Below are 19,988 nucleotides of genomic sequence, written 5' to 3' on the forward strand. Positions count from 1 at the left end.
CACTAGATGCACGGACGTGGCCAAGAGGGGACGTTCCTAGCTTAGGGTTGATTGATGATGACGTCTGTCTCTTAAGGGGGTGAAGATGTAACATCCTGACCTAGGGCTTAATAGTATTAATAGGAGACTCATACCAACAAGTTGCAACTTCTTTTCTGGAAGCCCATCTCTAAAGAACTCTAAAGTTAAGTGTGCTTGGCCCGGAGAAATTTAGGGATGTGTGACCGACCGAGAAGTACTTCCTGGATGCACACGAGTGAGGACAAAGTATGCAAAAAAGACTAGTGCTGGTTTGTGGGGGCTGACTATGTCCTAGAAAAGCTGCCAGATGTAAGAGGGCATGGCCTCATGGAGGCGGAACGTTACAGAAGGTGTAACACCCGATTTTAAGAACAAAATCAGATATACAGTATATGTGAGTTTTAGAAGATAAATCTCACATATAGCTACAAATAAGGGGTAATATCAAAGGAAAATGCATAAATTACATAATGCACATAATAAATCAGAAACAACCTTAGGCAGCAAACTACGAAAGATAACTCCAAACTTCAGGTATTAACTTCACCCTACAGGATCCAAACTGACCGGTTAGTCACAAGCCAAAACATCTCCTGAAGTATGGGGGAAATAGCAAGAGTGAGTCCAAGTCGAACTTTACAAGTATAGCAACTGATTGTTTGGATCCCACAATCTCATGATCAATGTGACATAAATAAAGTAGAGCATTAAACAATAAACATGATCAGTCGACGAAAGCTAGTCGGCAGTCTACCTTGGGGTGCACCCACGGTAGTAGTTTATCGGTAGACGATGCGCAAACTACGAACTCGATGGTGACGCAAGACACGGACAAGCTTTTTATCCAGGTTCAGCCGCCGAGTTGGCGTAATACCTACGTCCTGCGTCTGATTGTATTGGATTGAGAGAATAATGTGTCCTAGGGGGGTCCCTTGCCCCTCCTTATATAGTCCGGAGGGCAGGGTTACAGATCTGGAAACTAATCCTAGTCGGTTACAATTGCCATAGATAGTTCGATATCAATTCCTATTCTAACCGACTAGAATCCCGCTTGATCTCCACGTCTTGTTTCCTTGCGCGAAACTCCAAACTGTCGGATCAAGCCTTGAACTTATCTTGTAATGGGCCAAGCCTCCTGGCCCAAGTCTAGCCATAAGGGTATAGGGATTTATACCCCCACAGCTAGTCCCCGAGCACCATGTGTTGTGAAGTAACACACCGTGTTGAGCTTCTTCGACCAATGAAACTTTGACATCTTCAATCAGCATGAAAATTGCCCAGGAAATTGCAAAGGTATTTTGACCAAATGTAAATATGTCTGATCAACATCATCATCGAAGAAGCCAATTGTTCGAAGAATGCATGGTGCTCTTGAGAAAAAATATTTCGTTTCCGGTGAAGTGTGCCCACTTTACTTTTCTGAAAAGTACGGTTCCTCAAAAAAGCAAGCATATTCACCGCAAGGTGAAGTGTGCCCACTTAGTCCCCGAGCCTGGTAGTAGGTGACGTAGGCACGTGGTGCCAGGGTCAAAAGAAAATTCCTCAAAGTATTTTTGAATCTGAAATGCATCGCCAGATGCATCGTACCGATGTAGTCCATGAGCTTGCTTGAAGGCGAAGTATTAGTCTTGTAGCAAGGTCTAAAAAATTAAAATTATCCAGTCCTCTGGTGTACAATGCTCGGAGATCGATACATCCCGCAGATTCCCGAACTAATAGACTAGGCGACCAGTCCTCGAGCATCAAGCGCTTGGTGGTCGGTGCAGTCTCAACAGATTTGACGACCAGTCCCCGAGCATCAAGTGCTCGGTTGTGTGTGCATTCCTTGAAATTCCGGATTGATAGACTGGGCGACCAGTCCCCGAGCATCAAGTGCTCGGTGGTCGGTGCAGTTCCAACATATTTGACGACCAGTCCCCGAGCATCAAGCGCTCGGTGGTCGGTGCATTCCATGTAATTCCGAATTGATAGACTGGGCGACCAGTCCCCGAGCATCAAGTGCTCGGTGGTCGGTGCAGCCCCCGGATTGTTGACTTTCTACCATTTTTGTCTGCTTGTTTGGAAAAAATTTTACCACATAAAAGTTGATGTGACGAGACCTCCTGATGGGATGTCAGATGGCTGCATGAAAAGTTGCGCGTAGCAACTGTACAGCCGCCCTTTGCGTGGTTTGAAAAAAGGAAACCATCAATTTGTACGAAAACTCCGCCGCATTAATTGTCGATAATCATTGAAAACCGAAGCGCCGCGCCCGCCGTATGGCCCGCCCACTTCCCGAGAATGCGGGAAGTGGGAGGGGTGGAGTTGCGGTTTATAAAATCCTGACATTAACCCCTCATTGCTTACCCTGCCATTGCCTTCAAGCTTGCCGCTCTCGCCTTCTTTCAACCACCTGCGCCCTCCTAGTTCAAAGCCACTCCCGCATCTCCAATGGCGAAGAGCGACTCCAAGAAGAGGGCCGAGCTGATGGCCAAAGAATGGAAGAAATCCCGCAGCACCGCAAAGTCTCTGGGTGACCTCGTCGATATGGGGCTACTGCACAACCCGGAGCTCGGCGGCTGGAGGGCGCCGGAGGGGGAGAGCTACCCCGACCCCCGCGCCGGTGAGATCGTAGTGTTCGAGGATTTCCTTAAGATGGGTTTTGGGGTGCCTGTTCATCCTTTTCTTCAGGGTCTTCTTTTGTATTATGAGATCGGGATTTGCAATCTGCACCCGAACTCAATCCTTCTTATTTTCACTTTTATCCATTTGTGCGAGGCCTATGTCGGCATAGAACCGCACTTCGATCTCTTTCGCTATCTCTTTTGTTTAAGAAAGAAGGGAGCGGTTGGAGGCTCCAAGGTTGCAGGTGGAGTATACCTCAACCTTCGCGACAGGATGAAGAACCGTTACCTGCACTGTCCATGGAACACTTCCCTAACCGAATGGTACAGGAAGTGGTTCTACATCTGGGAAGAACCGGGCAGCTCCACGTTCTGCGACGTGGGTTACATCCCCGAGAAGAGGGTAAGCTGGACCGATCGCCCAGAGTTCGACGGTTAAGTGGCGGACCTAATGAAGCTGATCGACTGGTCACGCTTGGACGGGCTAGGCGTGGTCGACAACTTTGTGTGTCGTCGGGTGATGCCCTGCCAGAAGATGGTGCACTCGGCGTACGAGTATGCCGGAAGTGTGGACCCGACCAGGATGCGTCCTGAGGTCTTGGAGAAGTCAGAGGTGCAGCAGCTGTTGAACGAGCTGTTCAACTTTGCGGACGGAGGCTTCGTCCGTGGTACTGATCGGGTGCAAGCCTTCAAGTTAGGGCGACCAGCACCTAAGGTATCTTACTGATTATTTCGCTTTAGCATTCGTTATTGTCTGCTGCTGACTTATCTTTGTTACTTTTGTAGATCGGAGATGTTGACCGTTGCACGGTATATGTGTCACTGGCACCTGGAATGGAGAATCCTGCGGGGGAAGATCCGCCGGAGGAAGACGCTGCTCGGTGTACTCATTACACCAGCAGTGAGGAGGACCAGGCCAGCCCCGTCCCGACCACCGAGGAGAGTGGCGGGGAAAAGGCCAATGGCAGCGGATCCTTCGCCTGCGCCGACACTGCCAGCAGAGAGCAGCCAAGCGCCAAAGCGCCGTCGGCTCGTCCGGATCACCGACGATGACGACGAGGAGGAGGAGGCGGCACCGTCGCTGGTCTGAGGGCCTCGAAGCCGTCCGGACAGTGCACCGGCCACTAGTGATCGGGTGGCCAGCGACCCTCCTACGCAGCGCGTCGCCGAGACGGGGGCGCAGTTGCCGACCGGCAGAGCTAGGAGGAGGTTCACCGCGACCCACCGTCGATCAGACCTGTAAGTGTTCGACTTACGTACTTTGGTGATTTTTTTGAAGATGATACTTTGGTCTTTAGCGCGGCGTCGGATGTCAACCCCGACCACGTCGCTAGCCAGGGGGTGGCCGAGCCTGCTTGTGCTGCTGAGGACGCGGCGCCGCAGACCGCGGAGCAGCCTGCGGCTGCAGCCATGCCTGAGAGCGCCGAGAAGCTCCCGGCCTCGGCACAGACTGCGGCGAGCAGCCCGACAAGGGTCGAGGAGGCTACGGGGATGCCTCCCTCGAGTAACGCCACAGAAGGGGAGGACAGAGGCCCGACCCCTTCCCCCGTCGAAGGGAGGGAGGTCCCAACGCCGCCCCGGGCAGGAGCCTCTTCGGCTGCAGGCTCCCCGGGCCCGGTCCAGGGGCCGGTAATGCCTGCGACCACCACCAGGGGCGATGCAGCGGGCGAGGGAACCCGGGCGGCCTCCGACGACGAGGTGGAGGAAATTGAAGGTCGTCCTCGTGATGGCTGCCAACACGTATATGTGTGGCGCCAACGCGGGGACCACTTTATCGGGCACAAGGAGCTCGCTGAAATAGAAGAGGCCGCCAGAGTAGAGCGCGTGGCCAAGCGTCTCGTGGACAAGGTCAAGGTAAGCGATCCTTTGCACTGTTCGACACTGTTTGTGTTGTCTTGCTTGGTCAACATATGTTCATTTTGAAGGGGGCAATGAAAACGGCGAAGTACCGGAAAAGGTGCTTCGACCAAATAGAAGGCATCGTGGCTGAGAACAAGGCTCTGACCGCGGAGGTGGACCGGCTGCGGTTGGAGGTTGGGGAGAAGGTGGCTGAGATGAGCACCCAGGAGGAGCGTTGTCTCGAGCTCACTCTTCGCTTGGCCGACCAGTATCGGCGGCGGTCAGGTCAGTCACGTGCTCCGAGCAGCTGTGTGTAGCCGCGTAGTTTGCTTTGCTGACTAGGTTATGGTTCACGTAGACTTGGAGGAGGAGGTGGCGCGCCTTCGACAGGAGAAGGAGCTGCTCGGTCAAGAGCTTGCCGGGGCGCTGGAGGCCAGTCGCCGAGCAGGGGAGGAACTGGGCCAGAGGGACCGGGAGTTGTCAGGTATCACGCGCCGCCCCCATTATTCGCCGCTTATCGCTCTTTTTGATACGCTTAGTCTAACATCTTCCTCGATTTGCAGTGCTCAAGGTGAACGCCAAGAAGCACCTGGACGAGCTGGTCAAGGATCGGGACTCCTGGAAGGTTAACTGCTGTAGGATTTGGAAAGGAGTGGCCCCGGTCCTGGACTTGATCAGTCCCGAGCTCCCGGAGAGCCAGCCCCGCGCGCCGAGATTGACGCCAGTTGAAAAGGCGCAACGGGCGTGGGACTGGCTCCAGCAGTTCGTGAAGGACGCCGGGGAGTTTGCTGGCGCGCATATCCTTAGCATGGTGCGCGCCCACTACCCCCTGGTGGACTTGACCAGGCTGGAGAAGGGGTATCCCAAGGAGGTCGGCCCGCAGGAGGCGGACGAGCTTCGGGGTGGTCTGCTGGACTTGTCGTCGACGGTGATCGGCGACATCAATCTATGCGGGACGGCCACCCCCCCCGATCAGCCGGGTTCAGACAGGTCGGCCAGGGAGTTGTCGGGGGCGTCCATTGCCGGAGATGGGCGGTCGACGCCTGTGGTCTTGACCAGCCAGGCGCCGGTGGACCCGACCCCTTCGTCCGGGCAGCAAGGCCAAGCGGGTGATCAGCCCGAGCAGTAGGCAAGTAGAGTAGTCTCTAGGAGTAGACTAGTGACCGCCCGTCAGGGTATTTGTTGTAAACTTTGTATGTAAAGTTTGTAATAAAGTTTGCTTTTGTCATGACTGTTATTTTGAGCGCTGTGAAGTTATCTGAGTGACGTGTCACTGTGTTTGATTCATGGTCGTTAAGAGTTTCTGTCGCAGAGGACAATGTTGCTCTTCGCCGAAAGCTCTGCGTTTAAACAAAATATAGCCAAAAAGAAAAAACTTTTATTATTGCCAACTATAAGAGACTTACAAGCAAAAGTTACTGGAACTTATGGATAAAATCGGCGCAGTTTGTCTATGTGCCAAGAGTTAGGCACGCGTGTTCCGTCTGGATATGCCAATCTGTAGGATGTAGGTCGTGTGACTTCAGCGACCACAAAGGGTCCTTCCCAGGGAGTGGATAGCTTATACATTCCTTCCTGGCTTTTTTTCCACCTGAGTACCAGATCGCCGACCACGAAGGAACGGTCCTTAACGTTCCTGTTGTGGTATCGTTTGATTGCCGCAAGATACTTTGCTATTCGAAGGCACGAATTTAGACGCTTTTCTTCCATGCAGTTGATTTCGAGTTCCCTAGTGTTGTCGGCCGCTGACTGGTCAAAGTTTTCAATCCTTGGAGATCCGAAGGTTATATCAGATGGCAGCACTGCCTCGGTGCCATAAACCATGAAGTAAGGTGACACCCCAGTATTCCGACTAGCCTGTGTTCGGAGACCCCAGACCACGGCCGGCAACTCTTTCATCCATCGACCAGGTGCTCTGTCATTCTCGGTGTACAACCTTTTCTTTAGGGCGTCGATGATCATTCCGTTTGCACGTTCAACTTGGCCATTTGCCCGTGGGTGAGCTACTGACATGTATGTTATGACTATGCCTCTGTCATCGCAGAAGTCCCAAAATGTGGTGCCAGTGAACTGAGTACCCAGGTCGGTGATTGTACTATTTGGGATCCCGAATCTGTGTATGATTTGACTGAGGAACTCCACGGCCTTCTCGGAGGTTGCTTTGACCAGTGGCATGTATTCAATCCACTTCGAAAACTTGTCGATTAATACGAAGACGAACTTGAAGTTACCAGGGGCCGGTTTAAATGGCCCGATCATGTCGAGACCCCAGCAGGCGAAAGGCCAGGACGACGGGATAGTTTGAATCTCATGAGCAGGTACGTGGGTCCTTTTAGTGAAGAACTAACATCCCTCACAGTGTCGGACCAGTTTTTCTGCGTCGTTGACCGCGGTTGGCCAATAAAAACCTGCCCGGAAAGCTTTCCCGACCAGCGTTCTGGAGGCGGCATGATTGCCGCAGGATCCGGCATGTATGTCATCTAGGAGCTTGATGCCATCATCCTGGGATATGCATTTGAGCAGCACTTCAGAACTTGCATTTTTTCACATAAGTTTGCCGTCCACCAGTATGTAATTCTTTGATCGTCGAATGAGGCGCTCGTTCTCTGTTTTATCCTGAAAGCCCGACCCGTCCGATATATATCTGATGAATGGGGTGCGCCAATCGCTGTTACTGGTTGTTGGAGCAACGTCGTCTATGAGCATTGCCTCAATAGGCTGCTTTTCGGGCGGGTCTTTGCCCACACTTGGCTCATGGATGTCCTGGACGAAAACACCTCGCGGGATCTGGGCCCGAGATGACCCTAACTTTGACAACGCATCTGCTGCATGGTTCTTATCCCGGACCATGTGGATGTACTCTATGCCATAGAAGTTGGTTTCCCATTTGCGAATTTCTTTGCAGTAGAGATCCATCTTCTCATGGGTTGCGTCCCATTCCTTGTTGAGCTGGTTGATAACTAAAGCGGAGTCGCCATAGACATAAAGACGTTTGACTCCCAACTCAACGGCTAATCATATCCCGTGAAGGCATGCTTCGAATTCGGCGACATTGTTTGATGCCGGAAAAAGGATCCTAAGGATGTAACACAGTTTGTCCTTGTTAGGCGACACGAAAAGAATCCCCGCGCCAGCGCAGTTGATGTTCAATGACCCGTCGAAGAACATCGACCAGTGGTCGGAGACGTCGAGAACGGGAGGCTCGTTAAGATCCGTCCACTCTGCAATGAAATCGACCAGGGCCTGAGACTTGACTGTGGTGCGGCTCTGGAATTCCAGGGAGAATGGGCATAATTCCATTGCCCATTTTACAATTCTGCCGTTGGCGTCTTTATTGCACAGAATGTCCCCAAGAGGGAAACTGGTGGTTACCAAGACTCGATGGCCGTCGAAGTAGTGCTTTAGCTTTCTCGATGTTATTAAAATGGCGTATATGAGCTTCTGTATTTGTGGATATCTGGCCTTGGACTCGTTTAGGACTTCGCTTATGAAGTAAATGGGTCTCTGGACCTTGTAGACATGACCTGGCTCGTCTCGCTCTACCACTATTGACGTGGAAACAACCCTGTCGGTTGCAGCAATGTAAAGGAGTAGGTCTTCATTGGGTTGAGGCGCTGTAAGAACAGGCGGTGAAGTGAGGAAAGTCTTAAGCTAGGTGAACGCAGCGTCGGCTTCCTCTGTCCAAGAAAATTTTTCCGACGCCTTCAAGAGTTTGAAAAAAGGGAGGCCTTTTTCTCCTAGTCTTGAGATGAAGCGGCTGAGTGCGGCCATACATCCAGTGAGCTTCTGAATATCCTTGACATTTTTAGGTGGTCGCATGTCGAGTACTGCTTTTACTTTTGAAGGATTCGGGCGTATGCCGTCGCGGCTGACGATGTTGCCGAGTAGTAGACCGGAAGGGACGCCGAAGATGCACTTTTTGGGGTTAAGCTTCCACTTGTACCTGTTTAGCGCCTTAAAGGTTCGGTCTAAGTTGTCAATTAGGGTGCTTGCATCCCTTGTTTTGACGACGATGTCGTCTACATAGGACTCGACGAGGTCATCACGAATCTCGTCGTGGAGGCATTGCTGGATGGCCCTTTGATAGGTGGCTCCGGCGTTTTTGAGTCCGAACGACATGGTCGTGTAGCAGTATGCGCCGAAAGGAGTAATGAAAGACGTTTTTATCTGATCGTCTTCCTTTAGCGAGATCTGGTGATAACCAGAGTAGCAGTCTAGAAAGGAGAGGAGTTCGCATCCGGCCGTTGAGTCGACCACCTCGTCGATGCGAGGGAGACCCAAAGGATCTTTAGGACAGTGTTTATTGAGATCAGTGTAATCAACGCACATTCTCCATTCATTATTCTTTTTGCGCACAAGGACTGGATTGGCGAGCCAATCGGGATGATACACTTCTTTTATGAATCCGGCTGCTAGAAGCCGTGTTATTTCTGTCCTAATAGCCTCCTTTTTGTCAAGAGCGAACCGTCGCAGCTTTTGCTTGATTGGTCTTGCGGTCTTCGAGACATTTAAGGTGTGCTCGATCAGGTTTCGTGGGACGCCGGGCATGTCTGCGGGTTTCCATGCGAAAACGCTCACGTTGTCCCTTAGAAACCTGACGAGCGCGTCTTCCTATTTGGGGTCCAGATTGGCCCCGATGAGGGCTGTCTTCTCGGGGCTGCCGTCGACGAGTTGTACTTCTTTATACTCTTTGGATTTTGAATTCTTCCTAGCGGTCTCCTGCTCGGGTAGTCGGAGCTGGTCGGGAGGTAGCTGTGCGGCTTGGTTGCTGTTTCTGCCATCCGAATTGAGAGGTCAATTGCTTCGGTGATCTTGAAGCTCTCTTCCTTGCAAGTATATGCAGTGTAGACATTGCCTCTGATGGTTAGGACGCCCTTCTCAGTAGGCATTTTGAGGACCAGGTATGAGTAATGTGGGACCGCCAAAAATTTTGTCAGCGATGGTCGGCCCAGTATAGCGTGGTTGGTCCCATCGAAGTCGGCGACCACAAAGTTGACAAACTCTGTCCGAAAGTGGTCGGGCGTGCCAAATTGGACAGGCAATGTTATCTGTCCGAGGGGCACGGAACTCTAACCTGGCAAGACTCCCCAAAATTGAGCGTCGTAGGGTTTTAATTGTGCGGAGATATCTTGAGAGCGGGCAAGCTGTTGCGGAAGAGGATGTCAATGGAGCTTCCTCCGTCCACGAGCACGCGCTCGAATCTGATGCTGTTAATGCAAGGGTCCAAGATTAGAGGGAAGCGACCCGGTTCCGAGATAGCGGCCCACTGATCCTTCCTGCTGAAGGAGATTTCCCTCTGCGACTAGGGAGGAAATTTTGGATCAGCGATCAGACCATCAGTGCTGTCTATGTTGAGGTAGGCTCTTTTTAGGAGCTTTCTTTCTCGTTTAGACTCGATGGAGACCTTGCCTCTGAAGATGGAATGGACCACGTCAGTAGGACTGACATACTGGTGTCGTGGGTCCCTATCCTGGTCTTCGTCCTCGTCTTCGTGCTCGCGCCCATCTTGTTTCCCGTTTTTCATGGAGGGATCGTCTTGAGCAGCCCGCCACGTATAGATGCTTTTGAGGACGCGGCATTCTTCCATGGTGTGGTTGGATTTGGGATGTAGTTGGCACAGTCCCTTCAACGTCTTGTTGTAGTCCTCGTGGTAATCCCGCCGTCCATTAGGGCGCTTGACCGTATTCACCTCGTGGTCGTGATCGCGAGGGCGCTTGCCTCTGAAATCATCGCGGTTGTCGCGGCGCCTGTCCCAGCTCTCTCTGTGGTCCCGGTGATCGGGGCGGTGATGGTTTCTGTTGTCAAAGCGGCCGCGACTATCGTCACGCCGAGAAGGCTGGTCGGGACCTCTGGTGTCATCTCGGATGAGTTTTTCTGCGTCATCGGCGTCGGCATAATTTTTGGCCGTGGCGAGGAGCTCTGTCATCGTTGTTGGCCTTTTGCGCAGTAGCTTGTTCCTTAGTGCTTCATGGAAGCGCAGCCCCTTGATGAAAGCAGATATAGCCTCGTCGTGGGAAATCTTCGGGATCTTTAGGCGCATATCCGAGAATCGTCGGATGTAGTCACGCAGAGGCTCATTTTTCTTATCTCGTATCCTTTTGAGGTCGTACTTGTTCCTAGGCTGCTCGCAGGTGGCGATGAAGTTGTCGATGAAGGCTTGGCATAGTTCTTCCTAGGAGTCGAAAGACTCCTCGGGCAGGCCTAGAAGCCATTGGTGACCGGCCTGGTCGAGGACTACCGGAAAGTAGTTGGCCATGACATGCTCATCTCCAGCTGCTGACCGGACCGCGATCTCGTAAAGAGTGATCCAGTTCTCTGGGTTTTCCTTGCCGTCGTATTTTTTGAGTTTCTCGAGCTTGAAATTGCGAGGCCACACGACCTGGCGGAGGTGTGAAGAGAATTGCTTCAGGCCCGGGGGGCCGTGCGTTGTGTCGTACTCGATACGACGCACGTTTTCGTGAACTGCCCTTTCCGTGGCGCGCCTGTTGATGCGGTCCCGAGCGTCTTTGGGAGGGATGTTGTATCGGAGGTCCCTGTACTGGTTTACTTCTTGACCACGCCTGCGATTCTGCTCGCGGTGACCGCCAGCGTCCCGACCGCCATCGTTATGTCATGAATCTTTTCGATGATCGTCGGGGGAACGGCTGCGGTGGTGCCTGCTGGGCTGCGGTGAGGTCCGGCTACGGTGAGTCTGGTCGGAGGTGGCCTGTGTATAAGAGACGCCTTGGACTCTTTTTAGTAGAGTGGCTGTTTGCCCCATCGCAGCGATCAGGTGTGCTCGAACGCTGGTTCGGACGCCCTGGCACTCGGGAGTATCAGGGAGCCGATCTAAATTGGCCATGGCAACGGCCACATTGGCGCTCGGCGTTTTATAAACTTGCTGATCTCCGACCATGTCAAAAGCGTCGCTGAGATTATGCGGCGGGATTTGACGTTCCTCGTCCGCGCGTCATCGGGCGCAATCGGCGTTACGCTGCTCGCGGAGCTGCTTCTGCTCGTCTGTTTCTCCGTCGACGACCGGCTCGTCGGCGCTGACGTTGAAAACGATGTCTCCTCGCCGGGGTGGGAAGACCGGGAAACGAGGAAAGCCCGGAGGATGTGACGGCAAATCCAAGTCGTAGTCCTCGTCCTCAGAATTTATGACTTCAGTGGGAACAGAACCAGTGCTCGAATTTATGCTGGAAGCCTGTCCGTCCCGTAGCTCTTGGATCGTCACCATGTTGACGTAATGACGAGCTGGTCGGTTGCTCCCCTTTGGCAACCAACCAACATTGTTAAAGAGGGATCAGACGTGTCTCGAGTAGAGAGAGGCCGAGTTGTTTAGACCGCAAGGATAATCTTCCTCCGGGTTGGCCTTGATCTTGACGGATCGTCCTGAGGGAGTTGAGGTTATCGTCAGAGATGTCCCCAGCCGTTCATGTGTAACGACACGAGTTGGCTGGTGGGAGTTGGAAGAATCCGCTAGAGCGGCTTGGTTAGGCTGGCACGAGATCCCATCTATCAGTTGAGAAGCTTCGAGTAGCTTGGAATTAGCGCAATCAAGTGCTTGGAGAAGGTCCGAGCAGTCGATCTTCTTCCCCTTGTAGAGCGGGAGCGGTGGTCGGGCGCTCAATGCCGTCATCCGAGTGGTCGGAGCTGACGTCATCCCAGATTGGATTTGGGTTCCTTCTGAAACCGTGGTCGTGAGACCATCGCCGCGTGTCGTCCACATGATCTGGCCGACGGTGAACGTGAGGCCTTCAGGCACGGCCGCGGAAGCTGGAATTGTGACCATCTTGTTCATCGGAGAAGTTGCACGCACACCCCCTACCCGGCGCGCCACTGTCGACGAAAGCTAGTCGGCAGTCTACCTTGGGGTGTACCCACGGTAGTAGTTTATCGGTAGACGGTGCGCAAACTACGAACTCGATGGTGACGCAAGACACGAACAAGCTTTTTATCCAGGTTCGGCCGCCGAGTTGGCGTAATACCTACGTCCTGCGTCTGATTGTATTGGATTGAGAGAATAATGTGTCCTAGGGGGGTCCCTTGCCCCTCCTTATATAGTCCGGAGGGCAGGGTTACAGATCTGGAAACTAATCCTAGTCGGTTACAATTGCCATAGATAGTTCGATATCAATTCCTATTCTAACCGACTAGAATCCCGCTTGATCTCCACGTCTTGTTTCCTTGCGCGAAACTCCAAACTGTCGGATCAAGCCTTGAACTTATCTCGTAATGGGCCAAGCCTCCTGGCCCAAGTCTAGCCGTAAGGGTATAGGGATTTATACCCCCACAGCAAGGTGAAGTGTGCCCACTTAGTCCCCGAGCCTGGTTGTAGGTGACGTAGGCACGTGGTGCCAGGGTCAAAAGAAAATTCCTCAAAGTATTTTTGAATCTGAAATGCATCGCCAGATGCATCGTACCGATGTAGTCCCCGAGCTTTCTTGAAGGCGAAGTATGAGTCTTGTAGCAAGGTCTAAAAAATTAAAATTATCTAGTCCTCTGGTGTACAATGCTCGGAGATCGATACATCCCGCAGATTCCCGAACTAATAGACTAGGCGACCAGTCCCCGAGCATCAAGCGCTTGGTGGTCGGTGCAGTCTCAACAGATTTGACGACCAGTCCCCGAGCATCAAGTGCTCGGTTGTCTGTGCATTCCTTGAAATTCTGGATTGATAGACTGGGCGACCAGTCCCCGAGCATCAAGTGCTCGGTGGTCGGTGCAGTTCCAACATATTTGACGACCAGTCCCCGAGCATCAAGCGCTCGGTGGTCGGTGCATTCCTTGTAATTCCGGATTGATAGACTGGGCGACCAGTCCCCGAGCATCAAGTGCTCGGTGGTCGGTGCAGCCCCCGGATTGTTGACTTTCTACCATTTTTGTCTGCTTGTTTGGAAAAAATTTTACCACATAAAAGTTGACGTGACGAGACCTCCTGACGGGATGTCAGATGGCTGCATGAAAAGTTGCGCCTAGCAACTGTACTGCCGCCCTTTGCGTGGTTTGAAAAAAGGAAACCATCAATTTGTACGAAAACTCCGCCGCATTAATTGTCGATAATCATTGAAAACCGAAGCGCCGCGCCCGCCGTATGGCCCGCCCACTTCCCGAGAAAGTGTTAGTATCTGTGCAAGATAGGTGCACGGTTTGCGCCTAATGCACCACAGGCTAAGAAACCATTTTGGACGCACCCGATGGTACTCCTAGGTGAAGTGGCTCAAGTGAAAGCTCGGTTCAGTCCATTTGGAGATAGTGCTACTCTTGATGCAAAATAGGTGCACAGTTTACATGGAACGTACCATATGGTTGAAAATAAATTTTGACGCACCTGATGGAAGTCCTAGATGACGTGTTTCATATAGAATCTCGTTTCGGTCCGTTTGGAGACAGTGTTAGTTTTGGTGCAAGATAGGTGCATAGTTTGTGCCTAATGCACCATAGCCTAAGAAACCATTTTGGGCGCACCTGTTGGTACTCCTAGATGAAGAGGCTCAAGTGCAAGCTAGGTTCGGTCTGCTTGGAGATACTGCTAATCTTGATGCAGGATAGGTGCATGGTTTGCATGGAACGTACCATATGCTCAGAAATCAATTTGGAGGCACCCGATGGAACTCCTAGATGACATGTGTCATATTTAATCTCGGTTTGGTCCGTTTGTAGATAGTGTTAGTTTCGGTGCAAGATAGGTGGACAGTTTGCGTCTAATGCACCATAGTCTAAGAAACCATTTTGGACGCACCTATTGGTCCGAGGTGAAGAGGCTCAAGTGGAAGCTCGGTTCGGTCTATTTGGTGATGGTGCTAATCTTGATCCATGATAGGTGCACGGTTTGCATGGAACGTACCATATGCTCAGAAATCAATTTGGACGCACCCGATGGAACTCCTACATGACGTGTGTCATATGGAATCTCGCTTTGGTCCGTTTGGAGATAGTGTTAGTTTCGGTGCAAGATAGGTGCATAGTTTGCGTCTAATGCACCATAGTCTAAGAAACCATTTTGGACGCACCTGTTGGTCCGAGGTGAAGAGGCTCAAGTGGAAGCTTGGTTCGGTCTATTTGGTGATGGTGCTAATCTTGATGCAAGATAGCTGCACGGTTTGCATAGAGCGTACCATATGCTCAGAAATCAATTTGGATGCACCCGATGGAACTCTAGATGACGTGTGTCATATGAAATCTCGCTTTGGTCTGTTGGAGACAGTGTTAGCTTTGGTGCAAGATAGTTGCACAGTTTGCGCCTAATGGCTCTCAAAAAAAAGTTTGCGCCTAATGCACCATTGTCTAAGAAACCATTTTGGACGCACCTATTGGTACTCCTAGGTGAAGAGACTCAAATGGAAGCTCGGTTTGGTCTGTTTGGAGATATTGCTAATCTTGATGCAAGATAGTTGCACAGTTTGCATGGAATGTCCCATATGCGCAGAAATCAATTTGGACGCACCCAATGGAACTCCTAGATGACGTGTGTCATATGGAATCTCACTTTGATCCGTTTGGAGTCAGTGTTAGTTTTGGTGCAAGATAGGTGCACAGTTTGCACCTACTGCACCATAGCATAAGAAACCAATTTGGATGCACCTATATGTACTCCTAGGTGAAGAGGCTTAAGTGGAAGCCTTGTTTGGTCTATTTGGAGATACTACTAATCTTGATGCAAGATAGGTGCGCGGTTTGCATGGAACATACCATATGCTCAGAAATCCATTTGGAGGCACCTGATGGAACTCCTATTGACGTGTGTCATATGGAATCTCGCTTCCTCCGTTTGGAGACAGTGTTAGTTTCAGTGCAACATAGGTGCATGGTTTATGCCTAATGCACCATAGCCTAAGAAACCAATTTGGACGCACCCGATTGTACTCCTTGCTAAAGAGGCTCAAGTGGAAGCTCGGTTTGGTCTGTTTGGAGATAGTGCTAATCTTGATGCAAGACAGGTGCACGGTTTGCATAGACGTACCATATACTCAGAAATCAATTTGGACGCACCCGATAGAACTCCTAGATGACGTGTGTCATATGGAATCTCACTTTGATCCGTTTGGAGATAGTGTTAGTTTCGGTGTAAGATAGGTGCACAGTGTGCGCCTAATGCACCATAGGCTTAGAAACAGTTGTGGAAGCAACCGATGGTACTCCTAGGTGAAGAGGCTCAAGTGAAAGCTCGGTAAGATCTGTTTGGAGATAGTGCTAATCTTCATGTAAGATAGGTGCAAGGTTTGTATGGAACATACCATATGCTTGAAAATCAATTTGCACGCACATGATAGAACTCCTAGATGGTGTGTGTCATCTAATATCGCTTTGGTCTGTTTGGAGATAGTGTTAGTTTCGGTGCAAGATAGGTGCACGGTTTGTGCCTAATGCACCATACTCTAAGAAACCATTTTGGATGCAGCCAATGGTACTCCTAGCCGAAGAGGCTCAAGTGGATGGTTGGTTCGGTCTGTTTGGAGATAGTGCTAATCTTGATACAAGATTGCACGGTTTGCATGGAACGTATCATATGCTCAGAATTCAATTTGGATGCACCCGATAGAACTCCTAGCTAAAGAGGCTCAAGTGGAAGCTTGGGTTCGGTCTGTTTGGAGGTACTGCTAATCTTGATGCAAGATAGGTGCATGGTTTGCATGGAATGTACCATATGCTTGGAAATCAATTTGGACGCATCCGAAGGAACTCCTAGATGTCATGTGTTATATGTAACCCATGATACTTTGGTCTTTAGCGCGGCGTCGGATGTCAACCCCGACCACGTCGCTGGCGAGGGGGTGGCCGAGCCTGCTTGTGCTGCTGAGGATGCGGCGCCACAGACCGCGGAGCAGCCTGCGGCTGTAGCCATGCCTGAGAGCGCCGAGAAGCTCCCGGCCTCGGCACAGACTGCGGCGAGCAGCCCGACAAGGGTCGAGGAGGCTACGAGGATGCCTCCCCCGAGTAACGCCACAGAAGGGGAGGACAGAGCCCCGACCCCTTCCCCCGTCGAAGGGAGGGAGGTCCCAACGCCGCCCCGGGCAGGAGCCTCTTCGGCTGCAGGCTCCCCGGGCCCGGTCCAGGGGCCGGTAATGCCTGCGACCACCACCGGGTGCGATGCAGCGGGCGAGGGAACCCGGGTGGCCTCCGACGACGAGGTGGAGGAAATTGAAGGTCGTCCTCGTGATGGCTGCCAACACGTATATGTGTGGCGCCAACACGGGGACCACTTTATCGGGCACGAGGAGCTCGCTGAAACAGAAGAGGCCGCCAGAGTAGAGCGCGCGGCCAAGCGTCTCGTGGACAATGTCAAGGTAAGCGATCTTTTGCACTGTTCGACACTGTTTGTGTTGTCTTGCTTGGTCAACATATGTTCGTTTTGAAGGGGGCAATGAAAACGGCGAAGTACCGGAAAAGGTGCTTCGACCAAATAGAAAGCATCGTGGCCGAGAACAAGGCTCTGACTGCGGAGGTGGACCGGCTGCGGTCGGAGGTTGGGGAGAAGGTGGCTGAGATGAGCACCCAGGAGGAGCATTGTCTCGAGCACACTCGTCGCTTGGCCGACCAGTATCGGCGGCGGTCAGGTCAGTCATGTGCTCCGAGCAGCTGTGTGTAGCCGCGTAGTTTGCTTTGCTGACCAGGTTATGGTTCACGTAGACTTGGAGGAGGAGGTGGCGCGCCTTCGACAGGAGAAGGAGCTGCTCGGTCAAGAGCTTGCCGGGGCGCTGGAGGCCAGTCGCCGAGCAGGGGAGGAACTGGGCGAGAGGGACCGGGAGTTGTCAGGTATCACGCGCCGCCCCCATTATTCGCCGCTTATCGCTCTTTTTGATACGCTTAGTCTAACATCTTCCTCGATTTGCAGTGCTCAAGGTGAATGCCAAGAAGCACCTGGACGAGCTGGTCAAGGATCGGGACTCCTGGAAGGTTAACTGCTGTAGGATTTGGAAAGGAGTGGCCCCGGTCCTGGACTTGATCAGTCCCGAGCTCCCGGAGAGCCAGCCCCGCGCGCCGAGATTGACGCCAGTTGAAAAGGCGCAACGGGCATGGGACTGGCTCCAGCAGTTCGTGAAGGACGCCGGGGAGTTTGCTGGCACGCATATCCTTAGCATGGTGCGCGCCCACTACCCCCTGGTGGACTTGACCAGGCTGGAGAAGAGGTATCCCAAGGAGGTCGGCCCGCAGGAGGCGGACGAGCTTCGGGGTGGTCTGCTGGAATTGTCGTCGACGGTGATCGGCGACATCAATCTATGCGGGACGGCCACCCCCCCGATCAGCCGGGTTCAGACAGGTCGGCCAGGGAGTTGTCGGGGGCGTCCATTGCCGGAGATGGGCGGTCGACGCCTGTGGTCTCGACCAGCCAGGCGCCGGTGGACCCGACCCCTTCGTCCGGGCAGCAAGGCCAAGCGGGTGATCAGCCCGAGCAGTAGGCCAGTAGAGTAGTCTGTAGGAGTAGACTAGTGACCGTCCGTCAGGGTATTTATTGTAAACTTTGTATGTAAAGTTTGTAATAAAGTTTGCTTTTGTCATGACTGTTATTTTGAGCGCTGTGAAGTTATCTGAGTGACGTATCACTGTGTTTGATTCATGGTCGTTAAGAGTTTCCGTTGCAGAGGACAATGTTGCTCTTCGCCGAAAGCTCTGCGTGTAAACAAAGTATAGCCAAAAAGAAAAAACTTTTATTATTGCCAACTATAAGAGACTTACAAGCAAAAGTTACTGGAACTTATGGATAAAATCGGCGCAGTTTGTCTATGTGCCAAGAGTTAGGCACGCGTGTTCCGTCTGGATATGCCAATCTGTAGGATGTAGGTCGTGTGACTTTAGCGACCACAAAGGGTCCTTCCCAGGGAGTGGATAGCTTATGCATTCCTTCCTGGCTTGTTTTCCACCTGAGTACCAGATCGCCGACCACGAAGGAATGGTCCTTAACGTTCCTGTTGTGGTATCGTTTGATTGCCGCAAGATACTTTGCTGTTCGAAGGCACGAATTTAGACGCTTTTCTTCCATGCAGTTGATTTCGAGTTCCCTGGTGTTGTCGGCCGCTGACTGGTCGAAGTTTTCAATCCTTGGAGATCCGAAGGTTATATCAGATGGCAGCACTGCCTCGGTGCCGTAAACCATGAAGTAAGGTGACACCTCGGTATTCCGACTAGCCTGTGTTCGGAGACCCCAGACCACGGCCGGCAACTCTTTCATCCATCGACCAGGAGCTCTGTCATTCTCGGTGTACAACCTTTTCTTTAGGGCATCGATGATCATTCCATTTGCACGTTAAACTTGGCCATTTGCCCGTGGTGAGCTACTGACACGTATTTTATGACTATGCCTCTGTCATCGCAGAAGTCCCAAGATGTGGTGCCAGTGAACTGAGTACCCAGGTCGGTGATTGTACTGTTTGGGATCCCGAATCTGTGTATGATTTGACTGAGGAACTCCACGGCCTTCTCGGAGGTTGCTTTGACCAGCGGCATGTATTCAATCCACTTCGAAAACTTGTCGATTAATACGAAGACGAACTTGAAGTTACCAGGAGCCGGTTTAAATGACCCGATCATGTCGAGCCCCCAGCAGGCGAAAGGCCAGGACGACGGGATAGTTTGAATCTCGTGAGCAGGTACGTGGGTCCTTTTAGTGAAGAACTAACATCCCTCACAGTGTCGGACCAGTTTTTCTGCGTCGTTGACCGCGGTTGGCCAATAAAAACCTGCCCGGAAAGCTTTCCCGACCAGCGTTCTGGAGGCGGCATGATTGCCGCAGGATCCATCATGTATGTCGTCTAGGAGCTTGATGCCATCATCCTAGGATATGCATTTGAGCAGCACTTCAGAACTTGCATTTTTTCGCATAAGTTTGCCGTCCACCAGTATGTAATTCTTTGATCGTCGAATGAGGCGCTCGTTCTCTGTTTTATCCTGAAAGCCCGACCCGTCCGATATATATCTGATGAATGGGGTGCGCCAATCGCTGTTACTGGTTGTCGGAGCAACCTCGTCTATGAGCATTGCCTCAATAGGCTGCTTTTCGGGCGGGTCTTTGCCCACACTTGGCTCATGGATGTCCTGGACGAAAACACCTCGCGGGATCTGGGCCCGAGATGACCCTAACTTTGACAACGCATCTGCTGCATGGTTCTTATCCCGGACCACGTGGATGTACTCTATGCCATAGAAGTTGGTTTCCCATTTGCGAATTTCTTTGCAGTAGAGATCCATCTTCTCATGGGTTGCGTCCCATTCCTTGTTGACCTGGTTGATAACCAAAGCGGAGTCGCCATAGACATAAAGGCGTTTGACTCCCAACTCAACGGCTAATCGTATCCCGTGAAGGCATGCTTCATATTCGGCGACATTGTTTGATGCCGGAAAAAGGATCCTAAGGACGTAACGCAGTTTGTCCTTGTTAGGCGACACGAAAAGAATCCCCGCGCCGGCGCCGTTGATGTTCAAGGACCCGTCGAAGAACATCGACCTGTGGTCGGAGACGTCGGGAACGGGAGGCTCGTTAAGATCCGTCCACTCTGCAGTGAAATCGAACAGGGCCTGAGACTTGACTGTGGTGCGGCTCTGGAA

The 19,988-nt window shown here is 51.9% G+C and overlaps 1 protein-coding gene across 1 annotated transcript; it reads left to right on the top strand.

Annotated features, from left to right (window-relative positions):
- Positions 3,674–18,066, top strand: LOC110432700. Its single transcript, XM_021453486.1, has 6 exons — positions 3,674–3,708; positions 3,923–4,478; positions 4,550–4,650; positions 16,177–16,618; positions 17,060–17,201; positions 18,029–18,066. The coding sequence occupies exons 1-6, from the start codon at positions 3,674–3,676 to the stop codon at positions 18,064–18,066; spliced, it is 1,314 nt and encodes a 437-aa protein (XP_021309161.1).

Source organism: Sorghum bicolor, chromosome 2, assembly GCF_000003195.3.
Source record: "Sorghum bicolor cultivar BTx623 chromosome 2, Sorghum_bicolor_NCBIv3, whole genome shotgun sequence".
NCBI lineage: Eukaryota > Viridiplantae > Streptophyta > Magnoliopsida > Poales > Poaceae > Sorghum > Sorghum bicolor.

What these genes read in the sequence shown, in the direction of transcription:
- LOC110432700 (XM_021453486.1), top strand. Translation starts at nt 3,674, where the DNA reads ATGACGACGAGGAGGAGGAGGCGGCACCGTCGCTG. An exon ending in GCGGAGGTGGACCGGCTGCG is followed by an intron (nt 4,651 to 16,176) that starts GTTGGAGGTTGG and finishes TTTGGTCTTTAG; the next exon opens with CGCGGCGTCGGATGTCAACC. An exon ending in GAGGGACCGGGAGTTGTCAG is followed by an intron (nt 17,202 to 18,028) that starts GTATCACGCGCC and finishes TTTCCGTTGCAG; the next exon opens with AGGACAATGTTGCTCTTCGC.